Source organism: Lissotriton helveticus, chromosome 4_1 (assembly GCF_964261635.1).
Source record: "Lissotriton helveticus chromosome 4_1, aLisHel1.1, whole genome shotgun sequence".
Classification (NCBI taxonomy): domain Eukaryota; kingdom Metazoa; phylum Chordata; class Amphibia; order Caudata; family Salamandridae; genus Lissotriton; species Lissotriton helveticus.
In genome coordinates, this window is record NC_136063.1 from 1474567762 (window position 1) to 1474593515 (window position 25754).

The 25754-nt window shown below is 45.5% G+C and overlaps 1 protein-coding gene across 1 annotated transcript in view; it reads left to right on the top strand.

The window, feature by feature from the left end:
* The first annotated feature begins 778 nt into the window (after positions 1-778).
* Positions 779-25754, top strand: part of LY86 (lymphocyte antigen 86) — a 156265-nt gene continuing 131289 nt past the window's right edge. Inside the window, exon 1 of the mRNA XM_078685820.1 lies at positions 779-907. Coding sequence (XP_078541946.1) covers positions 781-907 — 127 coding nt within the window. The 5' untranslated portion in view covers positions 779-780. The remainder of the gene's footprint in view (positions 908-25754) is intronic.

Below are 25754 nucleotides of genomic sequence, written 5' to 3' on the forward strand. Positions count from 1 at the left end.
GTCACTCAAAATGTCACACTTAGGGCGTGACAGTGCCACACATAAGCACACCTCAAACATAGAAATGTCACACATAAGCTAAATTAAAACTTAGTAGCCATGTCACAGTATATTTTGGAATGGAAAGGCCCCTGCATGGCTCTGGAGAGCCGTACAGCCCCACCCTGTGTATATTTTGTGTATGACCTCGTCATTTTTCTCAGTGTGCGCCCCATAAGTAGTTTCGCTTCACCACTTATTAATACGCATCGAAAATGCGGGAGTCAGTGAGGTATTTGCGTGACAGTGCAGCAAAAATGAGCAGAAGAGATAGTCAAACATCTTTAACGGGGTGAAGACCTTACTATTCAGGGCCGCGATTGCTGCATTGCAAACATGAATGAATGAGGGGTCTTTGTAAAGCGTATGGCTACCAAAGGACTCCCAGCGCTGCAAGATACACCCAAACTAGAAGTAGTGACACAATCAAGAGAACAGAAAGGTTTTAAGAAGTTTTCGGAAACGAAAATGGTTGGGCTCGAGACGAATAGAATCAGGTAGTTGATTCCACGTTTGAGCATAGTCCTCGAACCAAAGTTCACAACTTCCCTCCTGAAAGAGCGCGGAATGGGATCTACCAGAAGCCTCTCTGTTTTCGTACATCCTCTTAGGGTGAGCAGCGAACCACAACATGCTAATTCGCCGCAGCACTACGTCAGGTGGGCTTTTTTGTTGTTCGTCACATTCATAATAAGAACAAGAACTGAAAACTGCATGCCTGGCCCCTTCACAAGAACAGCCATGAAGGTCTTTACTGCAGTTCTGTGCTTTGTATTATTACTTATGGCATCTCTCATCGAAAACAAAGAATGGCCCGTGCACACTGTGTGCAAAACAGGCAACTTGGAAGTGTCTTATAAAAGCTGTGGTGAGTGTTTTTTCTCCCTTTCCTAATGGTTTTTGAAGCGTCTGCTCTTTCATATTAAGACGCTGACAGCCTCATGTACTATTTAATTCAGTTTCATAGCGCACATGAGCTACAATAGCAAAGAGGTCAACTTTTCTTTAAAAAAGTCTTCGTAGCGGAACTTGTTCTTTAAATGCTCGACATTAGCTTATTGTTATTTATCTGTTTTTAGAGGTTTTTTGTGGGATTTTCACAGGGATGTGTGATATTTTGGGAGCTCTTGTGCGAGTAATTCTGCTCATCTGTTGCTGCAGCTCAGATGAAAACAAACTATCAAAAATTCATGACGCTGGCGACATCAGCTGTTTGGCAACCAGATGTGTCTTAATGAAAATGAAAAGGGAGAAGCAGCTCGGTTTACTTGATTCTGCTGCTGTAACCCTTCATGGTCGGGATGCGTGACAGCCTAGGAGGAAGGATGTTGTCAAAATTAAAATTCGGCCATCATCATCACTTCATATTATGGACAGCATTTTTTTTTATAACAACACACTAGTATATCATGTCACTATGCCCTTAAAGGCATTGCAGGATTCAGGGTGGTGGTGATAGGGTGGGAGCTCACCTTTGTGAAACTAGACATGTGTACTGAGTGGGCATGTTAGAAAGTTTTATGGAAGTATACCAAAAAGTGATAGATGGAATGCTTGAATTAATCTCAGCCACTGGTAATCACTCAGGGCCGCATTTCATAATTGTTATTTTGCCTACTATGCCACCTCAGTTTGGACCCAGCTATGTGCAAATCAGTCTTGACCCTGCTCCAATAAGAACAGCCCAGCCTGAACTGCCAGGCTTGGCTGTCCCTGAAGCGGAACACAAGCAGCCCAGGACCGGTTTCGCCCTAATCAGGGCAAAACCAGGTATGAGCCAGGTATAGCTTATGCTGTCACTATAGCATCATCGAATACCTACTGTTTGTGAAGTTAGTATATGATGTATTTCCTTCACTTACCATCATTCGCCAATCCCTTAAAAGGTTGGCATAGAAGAGGGCAAATCTTACACCCATCACTGGCTCTTATATGTGCACATAGATCATTGTTATTCTGTATAGCTTCTAATATCAAATTGCTATGCATGAGAATGTTTAATGATTTGGTGAACACGTATATTTTCCTGCTATATTGGTAAATCACCTTGTTTTGCTGAAGCATACCAACTGTATTACATTTGTTTTTTTGCCATTTAAATTATAACAATTTCAGCATCAAATGTACTTGAATCACTGCATCTGCCACTTTGGCAAGTCAAATGGTCTAGGTAGCAAAGCTTTTTCTGTTACTAGTTAGGGAATGCTCATTAGATTTGGCCGGTACATGCAAATAGTTCAAGTAGACGAATAATAATATTTGAATTTACTTTGGAAAATATGGTGTACAACAATTTGTACTTTGTCAATGACTGAACTGAGGATTCGATACCTAGTGATTTTCTGCCCTCTTAATTATGCTGTTGTAAAACCTTAATCACAAAAAGTTTTCTTTGGGGCGCTTCTCGTAGTTGTGCGCAAATCTTAATGGTAGTACGCATAATCCACTTCAATTGTGTTTTGCAAGGTTATTCATAATGAATCACAGTAAGGAGCTCAGTAAAGAATCTTTTACATTGCAAATTTAATGTTACTCGTTCACAAATCTTCAAATGTATTTATTCGCTATGTTAGCTATTTCCATGCCTACATACGCATAATCCACTTCAATTGTTTTTTGCAAGGTTATTCATAATGAATCACAGTAAGGAGCTCAGTAAAGAATCTTTTACATTGCAAATTTAATGTTACTCGTTCACAAATCTTCAAATGTATTTATTCGCTATCTTAGCTATTTCCATGCCTACGTACAGATATAATTCTATCAATGTGAGAGGTACTGTAAATTATAAAGGCGTTTCAGATTAAAACTCTTCATCAAGAGAATATTTTTAACATTTTTCTGCAAAAATAGTAAACAGCAGGTACAGAATCTTTTTCCAAATTATTCATATTTTGCCATTTTTGTTTTGGATCGGTGTTCACATTTAAAAGTATTTCAAACCTTTCCAAACAAAAAAGGGAAGAAAAAAATGTGGTCTACTTAGTATCCGGTTCTGTATTGCGCATACTCTAGTTGCAATGGGAGAGGATCTGCCATTAACCAAACAAACATCCCTTCTATTCCGAGGTTACAACATGTGTATCATAAAGATTTTTGGAAATCCTGGAGGCATACAGGCAATCATGGCCCTAAATGTATTATATTTCTACGCATTTCCATCCATGCTGTCATATTCATGAACGGGCAATATTTAAACATCTTACCCTGCATTAATTTGGTACTCCGGTTTAAACTTTTGCTGAATTTCCACTCAATTTCATAGATGAATGTCACTCTCTGTGTATCGTGTTCTTTCTAATTAGCACATCAGCATCAAAGGTGCCACCTTAGTAGTAATTTTTTTTCCAATATATATTTTTATTGACATTTGCATGACAACAACGTTTCCTGTAAATAGTTATATCACCTCAATTACATTGTTCTCTGTAAAAAGCAGTCATGACATAGGAACAATCGGCATAGAATGTTAACAGTATTTTACACATTTCTTTTTTTTATAAAATATTTATTAGGATTTTATGAGTACTACAAACAGTCATATACATCTCTTGTAGTGGTCTGGTTTACTCTTAGGCGAGTGATAGAAGAGGGAAAGGACCAAACAGACCAGTGGGAAAAAGAGAAAGGAGAGGAACTAAGAGGAGAAGAATAGTATGGGACTGTATAGAGAGTACTGCAGAATCAGACTATGCATCACACACACAAAACAACACCAACAGGCGGAGTAGGAACGGACATTCCACCCCTGCAGATTCCGTTGGCTCGGTCCATCGAGGGCGTCCGAGCAGTGATGGCGAGAATTGCAGGACTTTTGATCCGGCGTTTCATGGGGGTTTATGGGGGGTAAGTTACCTGTCCAGGCTCTCCCACATCCCTCTGGTAGAGGCTTTCCATGGGGAGTACTGCAATGCCAGGCTGTTCGCACTTCTTAGGTAAGTAATCCAGTTTAGCCAGGTTTGAAAGGTTGCTTTGCTTGAGTCTTTCCAGTTGTTCAGAACTGTTTTGACCTCCGCTGTCAGCAGGAGGTCCATAAGTTCCTCGTCGTTTTCCGAGGCAAGGTCTGACCTTATTCCCACAGTGACATTGGAGATAAAATCTCTGTTCGTCTTGTGCTTAAAGATCTCATCTATAAAGTCAAACACCCTTCCTCAGAAGATCTTGAGTGTAGGGCAGTGGAAGATTAGGTGTATAATTTAGACAATACATCAACGCATACAAATATAAATTCTCTCCATGAATGATGATATCATGTCTTGGATTTTCTACAAAATTATCAATATAAAAGCAGTTATAATTGTAATGCATGTAAATAATTCCAGTTCATATGTCTTATCTCATTATTGTAACTGAAACATTGTTCTACATTCTGTCCATCAATTGTTCTTTTTGCATTTATCTCGCTATTGGTCTGGATGCTGGTATTTGAAGCTCCAGGAAATACCACCCACATTTTCTGTCAACAGCACGACTAGTCCTGTTTATCATTCAGTTACTCAGAATTCAGTGTATTACAGTTTTCTATCATGTAAAGTTCCTTAGTTTCTTGATCATATCATCCCCTTGTAGTGGTAATTTTACTTGTTCTTCAGTTTAGAAATCAGTTCACTGGGGAGACGGAGAACTATAAAAGTGTCACATGATGACTCACTATGTGCTAAAGCATTTACATTCTATTTCTTCTTACATGTAAAATAAAGGATATTGATAGAGCTATTTAGAAATTACACTTAGAGCACTAAATTTGATTTGTGGTACCCAAGGCTTTAAGTGGGCCGGGTTCCTTCATGTCTCAGACCCGGTAATATTTAAATACGAAGCCCTATTGACCCCTATATCATGGTGGATAAGTGCCTGCATCCTATAAATGCTAGCAAAATTAGTCAAAAGCTTGCTTCATCCATAACAGCAGTGACACCATAGAATATTGCCTTTTTGTCAGAGAGGAGTACTGAAATCTGTGAGGCTCAGAACATGAGAATCACCTGTAGCCATAGGTGCGTGGAGCAACATCATATAATGCAAATTCTATCCTCATCTACGGGTGTTTCATTGTAGATCCATCACACTGTGCATCACCAGAAGAGTCTTACTTGAGTGTGTTGAACAGTATGCTATAATTTCTATCCTATCTTTAGACCCATATCCCCTTCCCATTAGAAACAGGCAGAGTTTTCTGTATTTAGAAAGATCTTAGTATTAAACATTTTTTACTAAACCTCTAATATAGAAGAGGACCAGGAGAAATTTTAGTTACACCAGTGTAATCTCATATAATTCCCGGCATTGCGTGTTAAAGTTGTTAGGCAACATTCCCAAAATATGCCAGTCACGTCGAGTAGTATCAAGTCCATTTGGGTAAAACTTCTATCACAAGAGCCGGGACAATACAAATTAACAAAACGTAGGTGTCAGTTGTTCGCAGCACTTATGGTTTCTTTTCCACTATTTTTAGCACAAGATTTGTCCTCATGTCCATTTCAGACTTGAGAACGGAGTTTGCACAAAAATGTAGTGCAGAATGCTGGGTCTGCATTTTGTTATATTCTGGATATGACATAATGTATAATATGTGTTATGGCACTTTAAGGGCTAAGCTCTATCTTTGGTTCTAGTGTTGCTATGTTCCATGTCACTGTTGTGTTCCTCTGCTGTCAGTTGTATGCTGGCTGCAGCGGGAATACCAACGTTATCTCTGCGCTCTTAATAAAGTTTTCTTCTTATGAATATGATTGAATGTGGAAGATCCTTTGGATTGTAACACATTTCATGTAATGTAAAATTATTTTGGGGGAAATTTCGCATAACTACACATATGGAAATTACGCATATTTTTCAAATACAGAATAGGATGATGGAAAGGGCTTATGCAGGAAACACCCTCAGAGTGTTTTGGTTGCTTGGGAATCTAGTACTTTTGTATCAGGATTATAGCGCTGAACGAAGGTGAAATGCCTGCGGCTATAATCATCAGTTTTAAAACGGCTCTTGCCATTCAGGGTATTAGGAAAGCAGTGCAACAAAATCCTAATTTAGAGATCTTACCACTGGTTGAACTTCCAGCTTTAACATTTCCTCCAAAAGTAAAATAATTTTGCATTACCACACATATGTAAATCTGCCATAGATGCGTCGGTCACACATGAAACTGGTACATGAATCGAGTTCTATTTTGATTGTGTTATCAGAGTTGGATAAATCACCCAAAGGCCAACTGGAAATATCGCTGGTTGTTTTAAATAAACAAACTTAAGAGTGCCAGGGTGTTTTCTAACTCTAAGCAGAGAATCAGTCATCTTTTCCCTGGACATTGATTTTCATGCTTTCATTTGCACCATCAGGCAGCAAAGGGTTTTGTGGATGGTGGGAAGACAAAGTGACTATTCCAACTCCAGTTCTCGAATATTTGGGTAAAGGTCAGCTTTCCCTAGAGTATTTCAGAGAAAGTAAAAAAAAAATCACCATTATTTTAAAAGAAGGTTGAAAAGCTGTTAGAAATGGGAGTTCTGGTTGGCTAGGGCATGTGCCTAAGCCAGGCAGAAACCACCACTCTAGTCAGGGCAAGGGAGTTACACGCTGAAGATAACCCGGTAGCTTGGCACGAGCTGCCAGGCTTATCCCAGAGGCAATGTGTAAAGCATTTGCGCAACCCACACACACACCAGCAACACTCTAGGCACACTACAAAAGAAACTCCACACAAGGTTACATAAAAAATACCCTTTGTATTATCCAAAACACATTAGAGTCATAATCACACATATACACTGTTGCAACTGGCACTAGGCAATATTTACAGGGCAGCCGTGGCAGGTAGTGGGAGTACTGGCCGGGCGGTGACATGGGGAGGTGGAGGGGCAGGGTGGGGGCTAGTAATGTATGGAATCCGGACCTTAACAGGTAAGTAAACATAAAAATAAATAAAACAAATTTTGTTGCGCGCACTGTATCACCAAATGCAATGCAGTGCGCGCAACGAAATTCATTTTATTTATTTTGATGTTTACTTACCTGTTAAGGTCCGGATTCCATGGGGATTATTTACACATGACAGGGCCAACCGGGCCATGGTCAGAACCTTTAGAAAGCACTAGTAGCACATATAAAACACAATCAGTGACTACTAGTAAAAATACTGTACTTAGCAATCACCTGCAACATAAACACATTACATGCATCATATTAGCATAAAAAAATGCATTGTGCATAAACACCCTAAGCATAAACACATTATTTCATAGGCATCACAGTAGGCATAGACACATTAGGAATACGCCACATTAGGAATAAACACATTATGCTTAAAACATGAGTACTACACCCCATGACCACAGATAAAGTGCACACCGCACCTTTAGCATATACACTGAAATGACCCCAGGCCAACAGGCCTTCTCTAGGGCTCAAATGCCCTTTGTCCAAAATATCAGGGCGCAATCCTAGGGCTTTCCAAGTGCCCCTTTTGCTGCCAATGAGCCAAAGAAAAGTGTGCAATGTACTGGGGCAGAGGAGCGTATCTCACTCCTTTCTCATGAAAACAAAAATGCCTCAGTGTTGCAGCTGCCCGCTCTCTCTCTCATTAGGCACCACAGTGCCTTGGCAGACCCACTCCAGGACTCAGCAAAATCGAAGGGGCCCCTCCGTTGCAGCTGCCCATGCTTTCGCGGTGCAGCTGGGACAAGCAGCAAAAGCACTGGCTACACGAAGCCCAATAGGAGCCCCACTCACCGGGACTCTCCTTTGACTGCTCCGGTCTCCTTGGGGCACCAGCACCGGGGCCGTCTCCTCTCCTTGCGCTTGTGGGGGCTGGACTCACGCAGCACAGCCGCTCCCTCCTCACGGGAACACATAGGAGCAGGACATGGAGCAAAGTCTCCGGAGGCTCTCTTCACGGGAGGCTACCCCGCTTACAACCAGGCAAGATGCCTGACCTCCGGCTTCCTCCTTCCTGCCGGACGGCCATGTGAGGCTCCGCCTACAACCAGGCGGCACTTGCCCGGCATCCGGTTCACTTTGCTGCAGCAGCGCTCTTCACCAAAAGTGCGGGGTAGGCTCCCACCTTAAATTTCCAAATGCGGGGTGAGCTACCACCAACAGGTGCACAAACGTGGGGTGGGCTTCCGCTCTTCTTCTCAGATCACCACAACGCTGGGTGGGCTCCCGCTTCCCCAGTGGCACTGGCAGGGCAGTGTGGGCTCCCGCTCTGTCGCCAAAAATACCAACAAGGCGGGGCAGGTCCCCGCTGCACCTCTGGACCATGGTAATGCGGGATGGGCTCCCTCTCCACCACCAGCAGCACCAGGGAATCCCTACGCCGGGGATTCCCTTTGAACGATGTGCAGCTCAGCGCTGCGAAGCCCCAGGACTCTCCCCGTCCTGGGAGAGCGATATGGCGCTTACAAGGTGCTCTATCCAAGTTTCATGGGCACAAGGCTGGGCCCAGGCAGGCCAGCACACAGGGCCCTCCTGCAGGGAGGCAGTCCCTCATGGTGGTTCCTCCTGGGGCCCAGCAACAGCAAGTCACAGGAACCACAAAAAAAACAACCTTGGCATGGGATCACAGCCCCAGTATTTATAGAACTTTTTCCTTTGTCTGCCCTTGAGACAGGGCTTGGGGGAACCAGCCTGAACTGGTTCTGGGGTTTGTGGAGCACTCTGTTGACAGGGCTCCTCTTCCCTATTGCCAGGTGGGGGCTCGTTCATCAGACCACCACAGGGGGGCGGAGCCAGCATTCACCCAGGTAGGCACAGACCTATTCAGGGTCAGGGGACTACTACTCCCACTACTCCAAATGCAGATCTCCCATTCAGCCTATTGGTGACTCACCCTGCCCTCCCTGGAGCCACACACATCTCACCAGCCCCTGGCACTCCAAAGCCAGACATGCAATCCACATCAGGCAGGCAAACACATAGCACAAAGAAATGCCAACTTCTAACAGTGGCATTTTTAAAATCGGTATAATAAATCTGCGCACACCATTGCGCAGCATTTGTTATTACCATTCCAAATATACCAAACTTGACCACGCTCCTCTCATATCAGGAATAACCAGTGAAACACTTATCAGGAAATCCCCAATTCATTCCTATGAGAGGGAAACCTCACAGCAGTGAGAAACCAAAATGGCTGTTTGTCACTACCAGGACATGACACTCACTTAAGGTACATGTCCTACCTTTTACCTACAATGCACCCTGCCTATAGGGTTAGCCAGGGCCTACCTTAGAGGTGACTGACATGCAACAAAAGGGGGGTCACAGACGTGGCACACACTTTAGGTGCCATGTCACAGCGGCAGTAACACTGCGCGCACTGGCCCTGCAATGGCCTGAGACAGCTTTGAAGGGCTTCTTTGGTGGGTGGCTCAATCAGCGCTGCAAGCCCACCAGTAGCATTGATTTTACTGCCCCTGGGTATCTGGGATACACCTTTACAAGGGACTGACAGGTAAATTAAATATGCCAAACAGGTGTAGATCAATCTTACCATGTTTACCACAGAGAGCACACACACTTTAAACTGGACAGCAGTGTCAAAGTGCCCAGAGTCCTAAAACCACTACCACAATGTCAGAAAAAAGGCTAGGTGGTTGGCAAAAAGTTCAAGGATGACCCTGCAAAAAGGGCCAAGTCCAACAGTTGTGATTTTGCATTGTCAGGAAGTGCTGTTCCAGAGGCACCACTCGCGGCAATAACTTAGGAACTTCATTTTATTTTGTAAGGCTGTGAAATGCACAGACAAGACCAGGACACAGTGATGCTGTAGACAACTGTTTCAGTCCTGAAGAAGCCACTGCAATTGACTGTGCCATCATGGTATTGAAAATTTATATTCTACCTAATTCCACCAAGGTAAGAAGGTCTGGAGGTTGCCTGAGTTACATCTAGTCTAGGGTTAACGGGATTCGAAGCCCGGAAGCACTAACACATAGCATGCTGTGAGTTGGGCTACTTTGAATTTGTATGCCTATATTTAATGGAATAAAGAGGATTAGCCAGGAAGGTCACAGCATAGATTACACACCGAGCTGGAGGAAGAGATTGGCAAACTTTTATTTGTGTTAGTTGGCTGTTTTTTCTTATTTTTAAAATTGTGGAATTTTGCTGTAGTGGGAGGAAGAGAACAAAGTGCATTTATACAAATTAGTCAACTGTTTTTATATTTTTTTTTAAAACAATATGAAACTTATGAAATGTGATAGATAACAGAATTTTCAAAGCATTGAGTTTACTTTTTAAATATTATGGATTTTGTATGGCTTACATTTGTAAACTGAAACAATAAATACATTTAGACTTCAGAATTTGGCTAACTTAACCCCTTGCATGCGCGGCGAATTTTCGCGCTGCGCTGCCGTTTTGAAGAGTGGGCGGGATCATGACGGCCCCCAGCAGTCATCAGCACAAGCCCACCGCGATGCATGACGGACGGGGGCCGTCATCAGCATGGAAGGGGTAAACACACAAAAATGATCATTAATCTTTATTAATAAACCTTCTCTAACAGTAACCTAGTGGAAGAAAAAGCATTTTACAGAAAACTTCTTAAAGAAAAAACTATCAACGAAAGCAAACAAGAACAAGACAAGAACAGGGATCACAGGCAGGATCAGGAAACATGGAACTGAATGAAGTGTTTTGGATGGAGATTGTGATGAAAACTTAACCCCAAACATTGTAACGCTAAGAAAAAGTGCTACAAATCCATTAATAGTTTCCATTACTGCCTCTGCAAGCGGTGGCCCTGAAACTGACTACCCACCATGTTAAATTAGGATAACAATGGAATTTAGTGCTCAATAACAGAGAAGCGTAATGTGGTACTTCAACCAACAAAGGTCCCATTCCACATGATTGTCTTTATTAGGCTTTGGTTCTTTGGCTTAGTCCCTGGTAGATCATTATAATCCTGCAAACATCCCAACACCAACATAGAGCTACCATCCATCATAGATAGAAGCCTGCATGCATGGAGCATCTGGACCCACCACAGCTCGCAGTGGGGTTATTTATACATTGGACAGCAGAAGGATTAGATTTAAGTCCTGATCAGTAGCGGTCCATGGTGGGAGCAGCTGCCGGGCGGTGATGTGGGGAGGGGGAGGGGCAGGGTGGGGGGTAGTAATCTTTGGATTCCGGAGGATTACAGGTAAGTAAACATATAAATAAATAAAACAAATTTCGTTGCGTGCACTGCATCGCATATGGGGATGCAGTGCACGTAATAAAATTTGTTTTATTTATTTATATGTTTACTTACCTGTAAAGCTCCGTAATCCATAAAATACTACCCCCCACCCTGCCCCTCCCCACGTCACCGCCCGGCAAGTACATTCACCACCGACCACGGCTGGTCCTGATACACCCTAAACGTACACAGCACCACAAATGGCACCTGGAAATAGTGCAGCATTCAGGAATAACTCTACAAGGGCCTGGTTAGCTAACATTGAGACTTGATTTGACACCATACTAAAAGCACTAATTGAAGGGATGCTCTATTCGTTAAGGGGATTTGTTCATTTTGCAGGTTCTGCATTAGAGTTTGGGAAATGCCATACTTTTTTAATGAAAAGTCATAAAAGTTCACGAAAATGTTGTGAAAATGTGCAAAACTACACTTAGAGCACAAAATGTGATTTGTGGTACGAAAGGCTTTACGTGGGACTGGTCCCTTCAGGTCTCAGACCCGGTAATAAGAAAAAACTGATCCCTTTTGGCCCCTATATCATTGTCTGTAACCCTACTGCTAAAGACACTGATCAATTTCTGAACAATGAGCGTAAAAAACGTTAAGGTAGTCCATGTTCCCCATCCAGAAGAGATGCCAGATCAAGATCCTCACGCACACCTACAAAGCCCTCCATGACCAAGGACCTTGACTTAGGAGTCCTAACTTTACTACTCCTAAACTAAGAAAAATCCTAACTTTAAGCCTTTCGGTATTCACGGAAGGCATTTAGGAGTCCAAAATTTAGGAGTCCTAACTTCTGTGAATACCGAAATGAGTAAGTGCCTTCTGTAAATACCAAAATGAATAAGTGCCTTCTGTGAATACCAAAATGGTAGTAAATTTAGGATTTTGCCTTGTTAGTTCTATTTATTTATTTATTTTTATTTATTTATTCAAAGTTTTATATAGCGCGAACAAGATCCTTACGGATATCAGAGCGCTTCACAATGAAAGGGTAGGGGCAATAGGAATGAACAGAGGTAATGGGAGCAATGTAGTAGTCACTAACATGAAAGGAAAATAAAAACATACATAAAACATATCAATATACAGTACGGTAAACAAGTAATATAAGACGGCACAAGTCATTGATCCCAATACAGAGGTGTTCAGATACACCTTGGGTGAAAGGAAGGCTTATACCAGTGTTTTAATATAGAGAGAGCACTGAGTGGGGGCATCGGGAGGGTGAATCAGTGACCCAGCGTGTATCATATATTGGTCGGTAGTAAGTAGAAAGTAGCGCAGTAGTGTCTCCATCAAGTAGAGGTATAGTGCCAAAGGACAAGGTGAGCATTGACACAAGGCAATGCAGAGTCTCTGATCCAGCACCTATGAAGTTCAGGAGATCTTGGCCAGAAGGATGGTTTTCACCTCTTTCTTGAAGAGTGCAGTGGAGGAGATACGCCTGGTTTCAGGAGGGAGCGCATTCTAGATCCTGGGTGCCATTCCTGAGAAGGAGCGCTTGTAAGTTTTCTCTTTCCGGAATCTGCGGGGTTTCAGGAGTAGATTTTTTGAGCTTCTATTGGATCTCGAACCTCCTGATATAGACAACTTTTGAGCGAGGTAGTTGGGTGCATTGTGGTGCACGGCCGCGTGTGTCATAACTGCAATTTTTAGTTGTATTCTGGCTTCAAAAGGCAGCCATTTTAGGGACTTTAAGTCTGGGGAAATATGCGAATGTTTTCTTGAGCCAGTAATGAGTCTTGCGGCAGCGTTCAGAGAGGCTCTTAAGGGTGCTGTTGTGGATAGCGGGAGGCCGCTGAGGGCCACAATTCCGTAGTCTATTTGAGGGATGACTAACGCTTGTACAGCTGTTTGGAAGTCTTCAGCAGGGAGGAAGGGTTTAATTTTCCTCAGTGTGTTGATTTGGAAATTAGCTGCTTTTGTGGCTTTGCTGACGTGCTGCTGCATGTTGAGCTTGGCGTCCAGTGTGATGCCTAGGGATTTCGCTGAGTCCACGATGGTGGGTTGGACATTGAATGCTGTTAGGTTGTTGAGCCATGTTTGGGTGGTGGAGATTTTCGCCGGGGGTGAGATGAGAAGGAACTCAGTTTTCAGAGCATTTAGTTTGAGGTGATTATCGGCTAGCCAAGATTGAGTGTTGATAAGCGTGGAATTCAGATGTTTGATATCATCCGGAGATTGAAGCTTTAGGTACAGTTGTGTGTCGTCGGCGTACATATGGAATTGGACATTGGAAGCTTGGAGCAAGGTGGCGAGCGGTTCCATGACGAGGTTGAACAATGTGGGGGAGAGGGAGGATCCTTGTGGAACACCTAGATCTGCAGGCACAGGTGAAGATAGCACATTGTCGATCTTGAACTTCTGGGACCGGTTGTGAAGGAAGGACGAAAACCATTTGAGAACAGTTCCTGATAGACCCATTCTAGTGCTTAGCAGCTCCAGCAAGTTCTCATGTTTGACCGTGTCAAATGCTGACGAGAGGTCAAGAAGGATGAGGAGGCAGGACTCATTGCGATCAAGAATTTGGAGGGCGTCATCAATTATGTGTGTCATAGCTGTTTCCGTGCTATGTTTCGCTCGGAAGCCTGATTGATGAGAGTTGAGGAGGTCAAATTGGTCAATGTGTCTTGTTAGTTGGAGTTGGACACGTTTCTCCAGCAGTTTGGCCAGGGTGGGGATATTGGTGATGGGCTGGTAATTGTTTAGGTCAGACGGATCAGCTGTAGGTTTCTTGAGTATAGGCGTGACTTGTCCCACCTTGAGGGAGTCTGGAATGAGACCTTGTTGCAGGGAGCTGTTGATGATTTTGGTCCAGAGAGGGAGGAGCAAGGGGATGAAGTCTTTTACAGCATTCGCAGGTAGTGGGTCTGTGAGGTGATTAGAGGGCTTCAAGGTGCAGAGCAGTTTGTGTATTGTTTCTTCCGAGTAGGTATCGAAGTACAGCCAAGATGCCATGTTTTTAGGTTGAGTGTCAGCCATTCTGGTGTGGTTGGGGAATCGGCTTACATCCAAGATGAGGTCATTTCTTATGTTGTCAGTCTTTAGCTTAAAGAAAGCAGAGAAGTCCTCACAGTGTGGGGTGTCGCTTGTTGTGCTATTTGATTGTAAGGGTTGTGCCTTTGTTTGGGTCTTGATTAGTTCGAACAGTTTTCTTGGCCTGTTTTTTGCTTGGTCCAACTGGCGGCTGAAGAAGTCCAACTTTGTGCGCTTTATTTTCCTGAAGTAGGCATTTCTCTTGTTTTTAAGCCTTTTGAGGTGCAGTGCTGAAGGGTCCGATCTCCAGGTGCGCTCTGCCATTCGCATCGAACGCCTGTCGTCATTGAGTCTGTCGTCATACCAGGGGTTAGAAGTTTTGGTGGAGACTCTCTTCAGTTGCAGTGGGGCGACTTCATTGACTAATGTATTCATAGATTCAAGGTAGTGGTCAGTCAGTGATTGGACATCCGAGGCACCTGAAGGGGGAAGGAGGAGATTGCCGATGTGGGGAGGCAGAGTGGAGGGGTTGAGATTCTTCATGTCCCTTTTCCATGTTTTGGATTTGATTGGTTGAGCCGGGTTAGGTTTAACTTTTTCATTGATAAAGAAGGTGATAATGTGGTGATCTGACCAGTCGCAGGGTAGAATCGTCTATAGTTGTGTAGAGTTCTCTTTGGCAATGATGAGATCAAGTATCGAGCCTTTTTGTCGTGTGTTGGTCTATCGCATATTTGGGTAAGGTCGAGCGCATTAAGGAAAGTTTTGAGACTATTCACCACTGTGTCTTTCTGATCGTTCCAGTGGAGATTGAAGTCACCCAGGTAGATTTGGGTGGTCTGCCGACCGGCATTGGAAGTGATCATGTCCATGAGTTGTTGGGTGAATATGAGATTGTCACCAGGCGGGTGATAAATGAGATGTAAAGCACAAACTTGTTTGCCCTCGCTGGTGATGTCGAGGCAGAGGAGTTCACAGGAGGAGAGGGAGGGGGAGGTGACTTTAGTAACGGAGAGGTTGCTCCTAAAAATGCATGCAATTCCCCCGCCCGTCTTGTCTGAAGACCTGTCTAGCCTAATGATGTGATAGTTGGGGGGGACTAGTATGTCCATTATCGGGGTAGAGGCTTCAGTGAGCCAAGTTTCTGTTAGAATGGCTAGGTCCAGATCCCTAGCTGAGACGAGATCAGCGATGTCGGAGGAGTGTCTCTGGGCCGATCTGCAGTTGAGGAGGATGCATTTGAGTTTGGGAGAGAGAAGGGTGGTCGAGCTTTCTAGAGTGAGGGGAACTTTTCTGAGGTTGTTAGGGACGGAGCCTCTGTTGTTGAGTGTTGGGAGCCTCAGAGGGTTTGTAAGAATTGTGGGTATGGGGATGTGTGTGCTGGATATTTGTTTTACCGGACCTGGGCCATAAGAGCGTAGGAGAGAGCATAGGTCGCGGTCCGACAATGGGTTGAGGACACGGCGGGGGCGGTGGGAGTTGTTGCGAATGGGGATAGTCGGCCAGCGCGGATGTCGTTGGAGGCGAGGGTATGAAGGGCGGGTGCGTCCTTTGTAGGGTAGAGGGATGATGGGAGGTAGACTGGGCTGTGCTGAGAGAAGGTCTTTGATTGCGTGGACATCTTTTTTGATTTGTAGAATATCCTCTTTGACTTGTTGGAGGGTGGGTGAAGTCAGGTCAGTAGGTGTATTGGGGATGGCGTAGGTGGTGAGAGCCATTGGTGAAAGGTTGTGTAGTGAGCTGGAAAGCGGGCATGGTATCGAAGGGGGGGATATACTAGCGTTGTTGGAATGTTCTGCGGTGTAAGTGGGTGGGATGGCATTCAAAGAGTGGGCGTGTTTGTGGGCGGGGGGTGTGGGTGAAGTAGGCGGTGAAGGCGGTGGGTGGGAGGCATAGGTGGTGCCGTCAGTGGGAGCCGGTGCCGGTGAGTGGAAGAGTGAGTGAAGGCTGAAGACAGTGGGGGAGACCGGAGGGTAGTGAGGGCTGAGAATAGGGGGTGGGAGAGAAGGGGATGCTAAGGTAGGGGAGGTGGTATGTTTTGTGTGTTTTGTTGGGAGGGTGTGAGTGTCGTGGGCGGGAGTGGGGAGGGAGCTGGGGGGGGAGAGGTGTCCGCCGTGGGGGGTTTGGGAGGGGGGGTGGATAAACTCAGAATGGTGATGTTATCAGATGGTGGCGTGTTGTGGGTGAGAGTTGTTCTGTCACCCACAGAATCTATGAATCGGGCCCGTAGTTTGTGTTTAAGCCACACCCTTAATTACACAAGCCCTGCCCCTTTTAGAGACACCCCACTTTTTTCATCTAATTTAAAGCCTTGTCGGTTCCTCACATGACTTTTCACATCAGGATGCATATTATATTAAAAAATGTATTGCAAGATACTAGCAGGAGGCTGCTGTAAGCAGAAAATGTCTCTGAGCAAAACATTTTCAGCACAAACCAGTCTTCTTCAGGAAAACATTACATTTTGCGACATAAAATAATGCCACATTTTGAGAAATGCTATGAATTTAACATAATGCGAAATTCAGAGGTTTCATGCATTGACAGTATAATTAAAAATATTGCCCATGCTTAGTTCGCTGGACCGGCTCCCAACACCTGCATCTTCAATGATTTGGAGCAAAACTCATCTATGGCCTCACTAAGAGATAATGCACATATTAAAATTGAAGGGAAAATGCCTTTCTGACTCAAATGGATTACAAAAGACATACATTACGTTAAAGATCTGATAAACCTGGATGACACCATATCCATTGGTACCGTTCACTTACAACACAACCTCCCGGGCAAAGCTTGTTATGGCTTCCTCAAACTCAAAGTAGCCCTAAACAAACATCTGAGCTTTTGCAACCCACAAGCACCAGACTTAATTAAACAATTGGACACACAGGATCACTAAGAAGCTAAAAATATATCAACTACTATCCCGAAAAACCCAGAAAAAAATATATAAACATACAAAAGAAATGGGAAACTGCCTGCAACAACTAAGGAATGCAAATATATACCTCACTGGTGTAAATTGTGCACATTTGCACTTGCCGAGCTCTAATTAGGAATATGTACACGTGTGAGCTATTGTGAACAGACTGAAAATGTCATTTTCAAGTGTCTTGTTTTTGGGGGGAAACTCATTTTGTCTTGTTTGAGAGCCTATAAACAAATTCACAATATGCCATTCTCAGTCTGAAATGGGGCGCTTGTCTCTTTTCATCTCATCTTAAACCTTCTTTCTCGCTTTTCAAAAGGATTAATTTTCTATGAATATGCAGGAGCTTTGTCTTGCCTCTCTTTTCATCCGGCCCTTAGTGGAAATATTGAGTAATCGCGTATTTAAATACTTGTTTATTCATTTGCATTTTTGTGGAGGTGGAAAGCGTCAAACACTAATTTGCATGCCTGCCTGCTTGACCTGCCGAAATGTAACAAACGTTGAGGTATTTCACGCTCCGATAATTATTGGATATGCCAAATACCTTTAAACTCAGAATTCCGACCCATGCAAAAACAGGGGTTTGGGCAGGGGTCAGTATACACCGACCCACTTGTAATTGGGCCCTATCAGTTTCTCCTCAGGATGTGTTGTTTTATATGTAAATGAGACCTTTAGGCATGTCACGGGCACCTCTGCAAGCTAAGATCTGGACGCAGAGGATATGCTGTTGAATTAGGAACTATCTGGCCACTTATCTCACCTTATTACACCCCATTCAGAGATGCAAGGAATCTTCCTGGGGACCTTTGCATGGCTGTATTTCATAGCTCATTCTGGACGGCAGCAACATCTGAAACTGTAAGCAAATGTTTTTGATTTTTATATTACGGATACCTGTAGCTGTAGGATCCATCTGTCCCGATGCCAGTCAGTTTATTCCTCTCATTCCATCGACACCACTGCCAATCTGTCTATGTCTGTCTATGTATGTATGCCACCTTGTCCCTAACTGTACCTGTATGTATGATGTGTGTGGGTGTGCGCCTCTGAGTCTGAGTGTCTGTGTGAGTGCATAGCTGCCTGTGTTTGCATAGGAGCCTGCATACCTCTTAGACTATGCTGATTGGTGCCACTCTTTATGCTTGGATGGCTATATGGATGTTGTACTGAGTAAGAGTTGCGGTATGTTGTCTGCATCAGAGACGAATGCCTATTGGTCAGCATGCCTGTGTGATTGTATGTGTCTTGCTTTGTGTGCATGATTGCTTTTATGTCCCGCGTGTGTGTGCACGTGTGTGTGGGCACACGTGTGTCTTTTTGAGATGTGTGAATGAGCACCTCTTTGTCTATTGCTCTTTGTGTACAGGTACCTGTATGTCTGTTGAACTGTGTATGTCTTACAATCTGTGCTAACGAGTACACATTGTTGTGTTGGAATCAATGTTTGTAGTCCTCTTTTCTGTCTGCCGATCTTCTGTTCATCGATGTGTGACTATACGTGTTGTATGTGACCGAATGTGCACCTCCATGCTTGTTGTGTGTTACAGCATGCATGTAATCTATGCGTGTATGTTTAATTCTTTATCTCATTCGTATACATAAGTGGCTCCGTGTCTATGCTATCTTTGTGTCTGTTGGTGTGTGGACATGGGTGCTTGAATGTTGGTCGGCCTGTGCACGCAAGAGCCTGTTTGTTTATTGGTCTGTGTGCATTTGTACCTATATATGGTATGCATATGTTTATATGTTGTGTGTGTGACTGTTGGGCTTTGTGAATGCTCAACTATATGTTTGTCTGCATGCATAGGTGCATCTAGGTCTAATGGTCATTCAGCATCGGTGTATGTGTGTCTCTTTGTCTCTGTGCATCTTGTCTGTAGGTATTTAGCTGTGTTTTTTCTTTGTGTTTTGTTCATGAATGCGTGTGAACATGTGCATAATTTTTGTGTCTGTGTTCATATACTTTTCATTTACTATACACAAGTCGCACTTACACTCATGCTTCTTATAATTGTAATACCAGTGACCGCATATCCCAGAGCTGACCATTCACTTATCCCCTTAATGCAAGTATTAGTGCTCACAATTTTAAATCAATTGAATAAAACACCTTTAGACAATGATTCATAAAATATATAAATCCGGGATTTGAATAAGTAGTCCTTGGTGCTTGTGAATGAATATCTGTCGATTAGACAGGAAGATCTTTAAAGATAGGATTTATCAATTGCGTTGACGTCTATATCTTGTCCATGGCTTGCTTGTAACAAAACAATCAAAGGAAACCGCTGTCTGCACAATACAAGGAAATGAAAGAAGAAGTAGGAAAGTGTACACAGGCGGGGCGAAAAAGGAGAAGTTCAATCGAAAGAAAAAAGATTGTGTTTCTCCCAATATTTCATGAACAAAATAATCTGCCTTAAAGATCCTCTGTCAATTTGTTTTCGCAGAAATAAGTGTAGAATTTTTTTTATCATATCAACATTCATTCACTAAACACAGAAAGTATTTTCGGACGAGTATTTTGGGCCATCTTTAGAGAATCACAGAATATCTGCAATGGGTAAGTACCGGGACTGCAGGATGCTGTACTTACTGGATGCGGTATTACCGCTCTGTTCTGAGATCCACACATTGTAACGGGTCATAGCGTAGAAATACAGTATGTATCGACTGCTCTGAATTGCAGTATTCATAATGTGGAGGACCACACACAAATTAGGTAAGGTTATGTCTGGTGAAATATTTGCTATGTTATTTGATGTTTAATATGCAAGTGCGTTGTTAGTCTAGAGGGTGTCTTGGCACAATGGGGATAGAGTGAAGCCACCCACAGATATCTCATGAGAGACAGAGCGAGAACACCTCATCAGTGGGCGGGGGATAGCGAATAGAGTCACATCTTGAGAGCATGGTCGCCGACTGGCTGCCGCCCCCCTCCCTCGAACTCACCACGCCAAACCCAGGACACAGGCTCATGAAACATGGTTAACTTTTGGAAGGCAGGGGGTCACGAAACCCCCGCGGCCGTATTTATTAAGATATAAGATCATAAAAAAAAAATGTTTAATTGCATGATAAACGTTTTATACAAAAATCATCAAGACATTAGATACAATGTTGTCAACAAATGTGAAAGCCTAACCTTAACAGAGACTCTAATACATTTTGTTTCCTAACCGAATCTAACATCCTCATCTAGATTTTTGTATATTACATTTCTGGCCATATGGCAAGGTCGCTAACCGGTGTCAGGTCCTACATGCTGCGCCTTACCTAGAGATGTGCGCATGCGTAGCCAGGCCCGTTAAATTACCCGGTCCACGCCGTGAACTCCATTTACCCACTAAAGGAGGGCCCTTACTCTGCGCCATCCGATGACGTCAGGAGTATGCGCGCGCGGGGTGGCTACCAGCCAAAGGAAAGCGTGACTACTCCAACCCGCGACCCTTTGAAGCACCAATTACCTTGCCCCTGAAGTTCTAGGAGGTGCCAATGGCCCCTCCCCCTGGGCGGGAACCTACCTGGGATGATGCCCGCCCCCTCAGACCTTAAAAATTAGCTGCTCACCGGTCATGACCTTACCGCATGCCCCACACCTAATAAATACGACGACCTATGGGAAAAAATTCTAATGAACAACTACTCTCTGCTAAAACACATCACGCATCAACGTATCTACCAAAGGAAAAAAGGGGCCTAGACACCGTTGGAACAGCAAAACATAATTCAACACGTAACTACCAAAGGAAAAAGGGGGCCTAGACACAATTATAACAGCACAACATATTTCAACACTTCTTAGAACATCATAACCTATCAATTTACACCTGAACCAAATTTATTACCGCATTGTCATTTTTGTTCCAGGGATGGTGGGAGGGAAAACAAGAGGCCCCCGAGCGCGGGGCACGACCAGCTGTGTGGGAGCGTCCAGGAACAAGAGGGTCTCCTGGGCGCTCCCTGCCTCTATAATCCTAAGGGGCGCGAGGGGAGGCGGCTATGCCCCCCACCCGGCCCCTCCTGCGGCCCGCCCCCCTGACCCGGAAGTCCTATAATGACATCCGGGTCAGGGAGGGCGCCACCCAATCGGTGGTGAGGCGTGCCCGGAAGGGCACGCCCCACCACCGAGAGGCCTGGAGAAGGGGGCGGTCGCCGCACCGCCATGCGGGCGGGGGGGCCAAGGGCCCCCCCTTTTCACATGGTCGCCGACTGGCTGCCGCCCCCCTCCCTCGAACTCACCACGCCAAACCCAGGACACAGGCTCATGAAACATGGTTAACTTTTGGAAGGCAGGGGGTCACGAAACCCCCCGGCCGTATTTATTAAGATATAAGATCATACATTTTTTTTTTTTAATTGCATGATAAACGTTTTATACAAAAATCATCAAGACATTAGATACAATGTTGTCAACAAATGTGAAAGCCTAACCTTAACAGAGACTCTAATACATTTTGTTTCCTAACCGAATCTAACATCCTCATCTAGATTTTTGTATATTACATTTCTGGCCATATGGCAAGGTCGCTAACCGGTGTCAGGTCCTACAAGCTGCGCCTTACCTAGAGATGTGCGCATGCGTAGCCAGGCCCGTTAAATTACCCGGTCCACGCCGTGAACTCCATTTACCCACTAAAGGAGGGCCCTTACTCTGCGCCATCCGATGACGTCATGAGTATGCGCGCGCGGGGTGGCTACCAGCCAAAGGAAAGCGTGACTACTCCAACCCGCGACCCTTTGAAGCACCAATTACCTTGCCCCTGAAGTTCTAGGAGGTGCCAATGGCCCCTCCCCCTGGGCGGGAACCTCCCTGGGATGATGCCCGCCCCCTCAGACCTTAAAAATTAGCTGCTCACCGGTCATGACCTTACCGCCACAGGCCAGCATTGTTAACCGACGATCTGGCCTCCCCCTGTCTTGACCTACTCTAGAAAAGTTCTCCCTTAGCAAAACCCTCCAACCATGCCCAGATGTTATCAGACCACAGGACGTTCCCTTCTTCAGTCAAGTGGACCCCATCACCCAGATAGAATTGTGCGCCCCAGATACACCCATGTGGGATCGTCTGCAACCGGGGGGCTCGGAATAATTTGTCCAACTGTGTGTTGATCCTCTTTACCGAGTGATTCAACGCCCTGACCGAGTCCCCCCTCGCCACTGCCACCGAGGGATAAGTTGAGACCATACTACTGTGCAACCCGGGCAGGTCCTGGAGACCCACCCCGCAGTGGAGATGATCTCATCAATGAGTATTCGCCTCCCCAGTTTGGCCAAGTCATTCTCCCCTAGGTGAAGTATCACCACTGACGGGGGGGTCGGGCTGCTGAGCTAAGAGTCCCTGAAAGAAGTTCCTGAACTGACCAAGGCACAGACCCCCTCTCCCGAAGAATGAGATGTCTAACCCCTTCAATGCCGCCCTTTTCTTACGGTCAGCTGAAAGAAAAACATTTTTCACCCGCCTTACATTAGAGTGGCCCACAATCCAGATCTTCCTTGTCCCGCGTCCCGCTTGCTGCTTGTGCTGTGACGTTGTAGCCCCTCGACTTCTGGCGGTGAGTTCCTCCCCTGCGTCACAGGTTTGAGAAACTGCAAGAACCAGAAAACACACACAGCGTGAGACTCATCTTGTCATAACATGTCAATCCGTACATACCGTTTATAACAATCAGATGACCATCTCCCAATCTTCTTCATGCTCTCAGCCGAGAGACCCCCTAAGGCTGCTTCAGTTGCTGCCCCTATCCTAAAGGAGTGCGTGCCAAATTCCTTGGGATCCAACCCTGCCTGTCTAACCGTCAGTTCCAGGACCCGCCTAAACTGGTATTTAGTCAAAGGCGTCCCATCGGTATGACACAACAGTGCCCCCCCGCCGTGCCCTCCCGCCGCCTGCGGAATACCTCCACATGAGAAACCGGGCAACAGGGGTTGGTCGCGGCCCGGTGGAGCACTATGGTGTGACCCCGAGATTCCTGATCTGTTTTTGACCTCTGGATTATCACCCACATGGTGTCTTCCATGATCCTAACACTAGACAGTTGTAGGCCGCCCAACTTATCCCCTTTTGACCCTGCCACCAATTCGCCAATTCTTAGCGCCCCATAGAAAGCAAGGGAAAAGGCTGCTTTGAACCGATGTATCTCCCATTCTGAACTACATACCCCCTGCAATGCCAGTAATAAGGCTGTCAGTCGCGCCACACCTATGGGCTTTCTCGTATCTGGAGTGTGGCCCTGCAACCGGCGCCATCCCCTCATGGCCTTGCGCACCATAAAATTATTGGTGGGGTCTCGCATGCCCTTAGCCTGCGCAAAGAAGGAGATCGCTGCCCTATGTCTGGTTGCGGCTGCCACTGATCTCCCTTCCCTGTGCATCCATTCCAAATAATCCGCAAAGCTGTCCTCCTGTGCCCACCTGACCTCCCACTCCTGTCCTAAGAAAGTGCGGTAAGACAAAAACGCCCCTTCGTAAGCTGTCTTGGTCCTGGGGGCTAGGCTAGCAACCACGAGGTCCTGTAATCTGGGGCACCAATCTGCCAGAGTACTGCCGGGAATTGTGCTGGCGAGGGGTCTGCTGCAGGAAGATGTTCCCTGAAAACCTGCATTTTAAAGCGAGAAAGGGAGTCAGCTGCATTGTTAAGGACGCCTGGGACATGTTTGGCCCTGAAGAGTACATTCCATTTTAGGCACTGAAGCACAATCTCTTTTATCAGGCGCAGGATGAACGGACAGCGAGCCCCCTGTTGGTTTATGCATTCGACCACTGTCATGTTATCCGACCAGAACACCACTGATTGGTTACATAGATGTTCTGGCCAGACCTTCAATGCAACCCATACTGGAAAAAGTTCCAGGAAGCCAATGTTGGCGGTCAAGCCCCATCTTTTCCATTCCTCAGGCCAACATTGGGCTACCCACTTGTTCCCCAGGATGGCGCCAAAGCCCACACTACCAGCAGCGTCTGTCCACAAACCCAATTCTGCTGATGTAGCGGGAGGACCTGACCACACTACCCTGCCATTAAAGTCCTCCAGAAATGCCATCCATATATGCATATCCTGGCGAACCTCAGCTGACAGCCTAGTGCGGTGGTGTTTCTCCCGTAGTCCCTTCATAGCCTGAGCAATAGAGCGTGAGAATGGGCGCGCCATTGGGATGACCCGCAGTGCAAAATTCAATTGCCCCACCACTTCCTGCAGCTGCTGCAGGGAGACCTTGTTTTTACATAGGCATTGACGCAGAGCTTTTCTGAATGTAGACACCTTGTCCTTGGGCAACCTGAAGCATCCCTGTATTGAGTCAATCTCAATGCCCAGGAATTCCAGACAAGTAGCCGGTCCAACCGTCTTCCCGGGCGCCAGTGGAACCCCAAAAGCCCGCATGAGCACGCAAAATTCCTGCAATGCCCAAGCACACTCCTGAGAGTCCGCCGCGCCTAGGAACAGGAAATCATCCAAGTAATGCATAACCTGTTGATGGCCCGTCGCCTGTCTCATGACCCATTCCAGGAATGAGCTAAATGTCTCAAAATAGGCGCATGATATGGAACAGCCCATGGGCATGCATTTGTCCATGTAAAACTTGCCCTCAAAGGTGAAACCTAAAAGGTGGTGATCCCTCGGGTGCACAGGGAGGAGACGGAACGCGGATTCTATGTCAGATTTAGCCATCAATGCCCCTGGTCCCAGGGCACGCAATAATGCAACCGCCTGGTCAAAAGAGGCATATTTAACACTACAAATCCTTTCGTCAATCGCATCGTTCAATGATGCCCCTCTTGGCGCAGACAGGTTGTGGATTAGTCTAAATTCACCCTTCTCTTTTTTAGGTACCACCCCCAGCGGTGAACACACAAAATTAGGGACAGGCACCTCCTGGAAGGGGCCAGCTATCCTGCCTAAAGCCAATTCCTTGGCAATCTTGGCGGACACTACCATTGGATTGTGTTTCACCGACAATTGGTTCCTGCAATTACCGCCACCTGTGTAACCGACCGCCGGGATCCTAAAACCTTGTGAAAACCCCTCCTGAAGTAGGGTGGCCGCTGCGTGGTCAGGGTATCTATTCAACCATGGGATCAATGCTAACACATCTATTGGTGTGGGGGGACCCGGCTCCTCTAAGTTACTCTGGCTTCCCCCTTCCCCTATGACCATGGTTACCTTGCTTGGACCTGCAGGTTGTCTCGGGGTGGGACGGGTGGCCACAGATTGCGCATGCATGCCTGAATCTACAGGTGCCCTGGGGTCTTGTGCATGTGCGCTTATTAAAATCCCAGCATACCCCTCTCCTTTCTGTCCCCACCCCCTTACTCTTCCCCGGGACCTCGTTCCCCTGGGCTGACCGAAAGGGCTGTTGGGGCCTTGCGGAGAACACCCTGACTGTACTGATGGCCTGAGATGGGGCTGTGTCACCTGAGAACTGCTTATGCCAGGACATAGAGTCCACCTTGTCCCACGCTAGTGATGCGTCAAATTCCTTGGCCTTCCTAAAATTAACATCATACTCCTTCCACGCATCCCCAGTGTATTGATCACTCCACCCCACAATCCTGCTCAGGTAGCAAGCCATTGCAGCCTGCACATTTGGGGGGCGTTCTGCC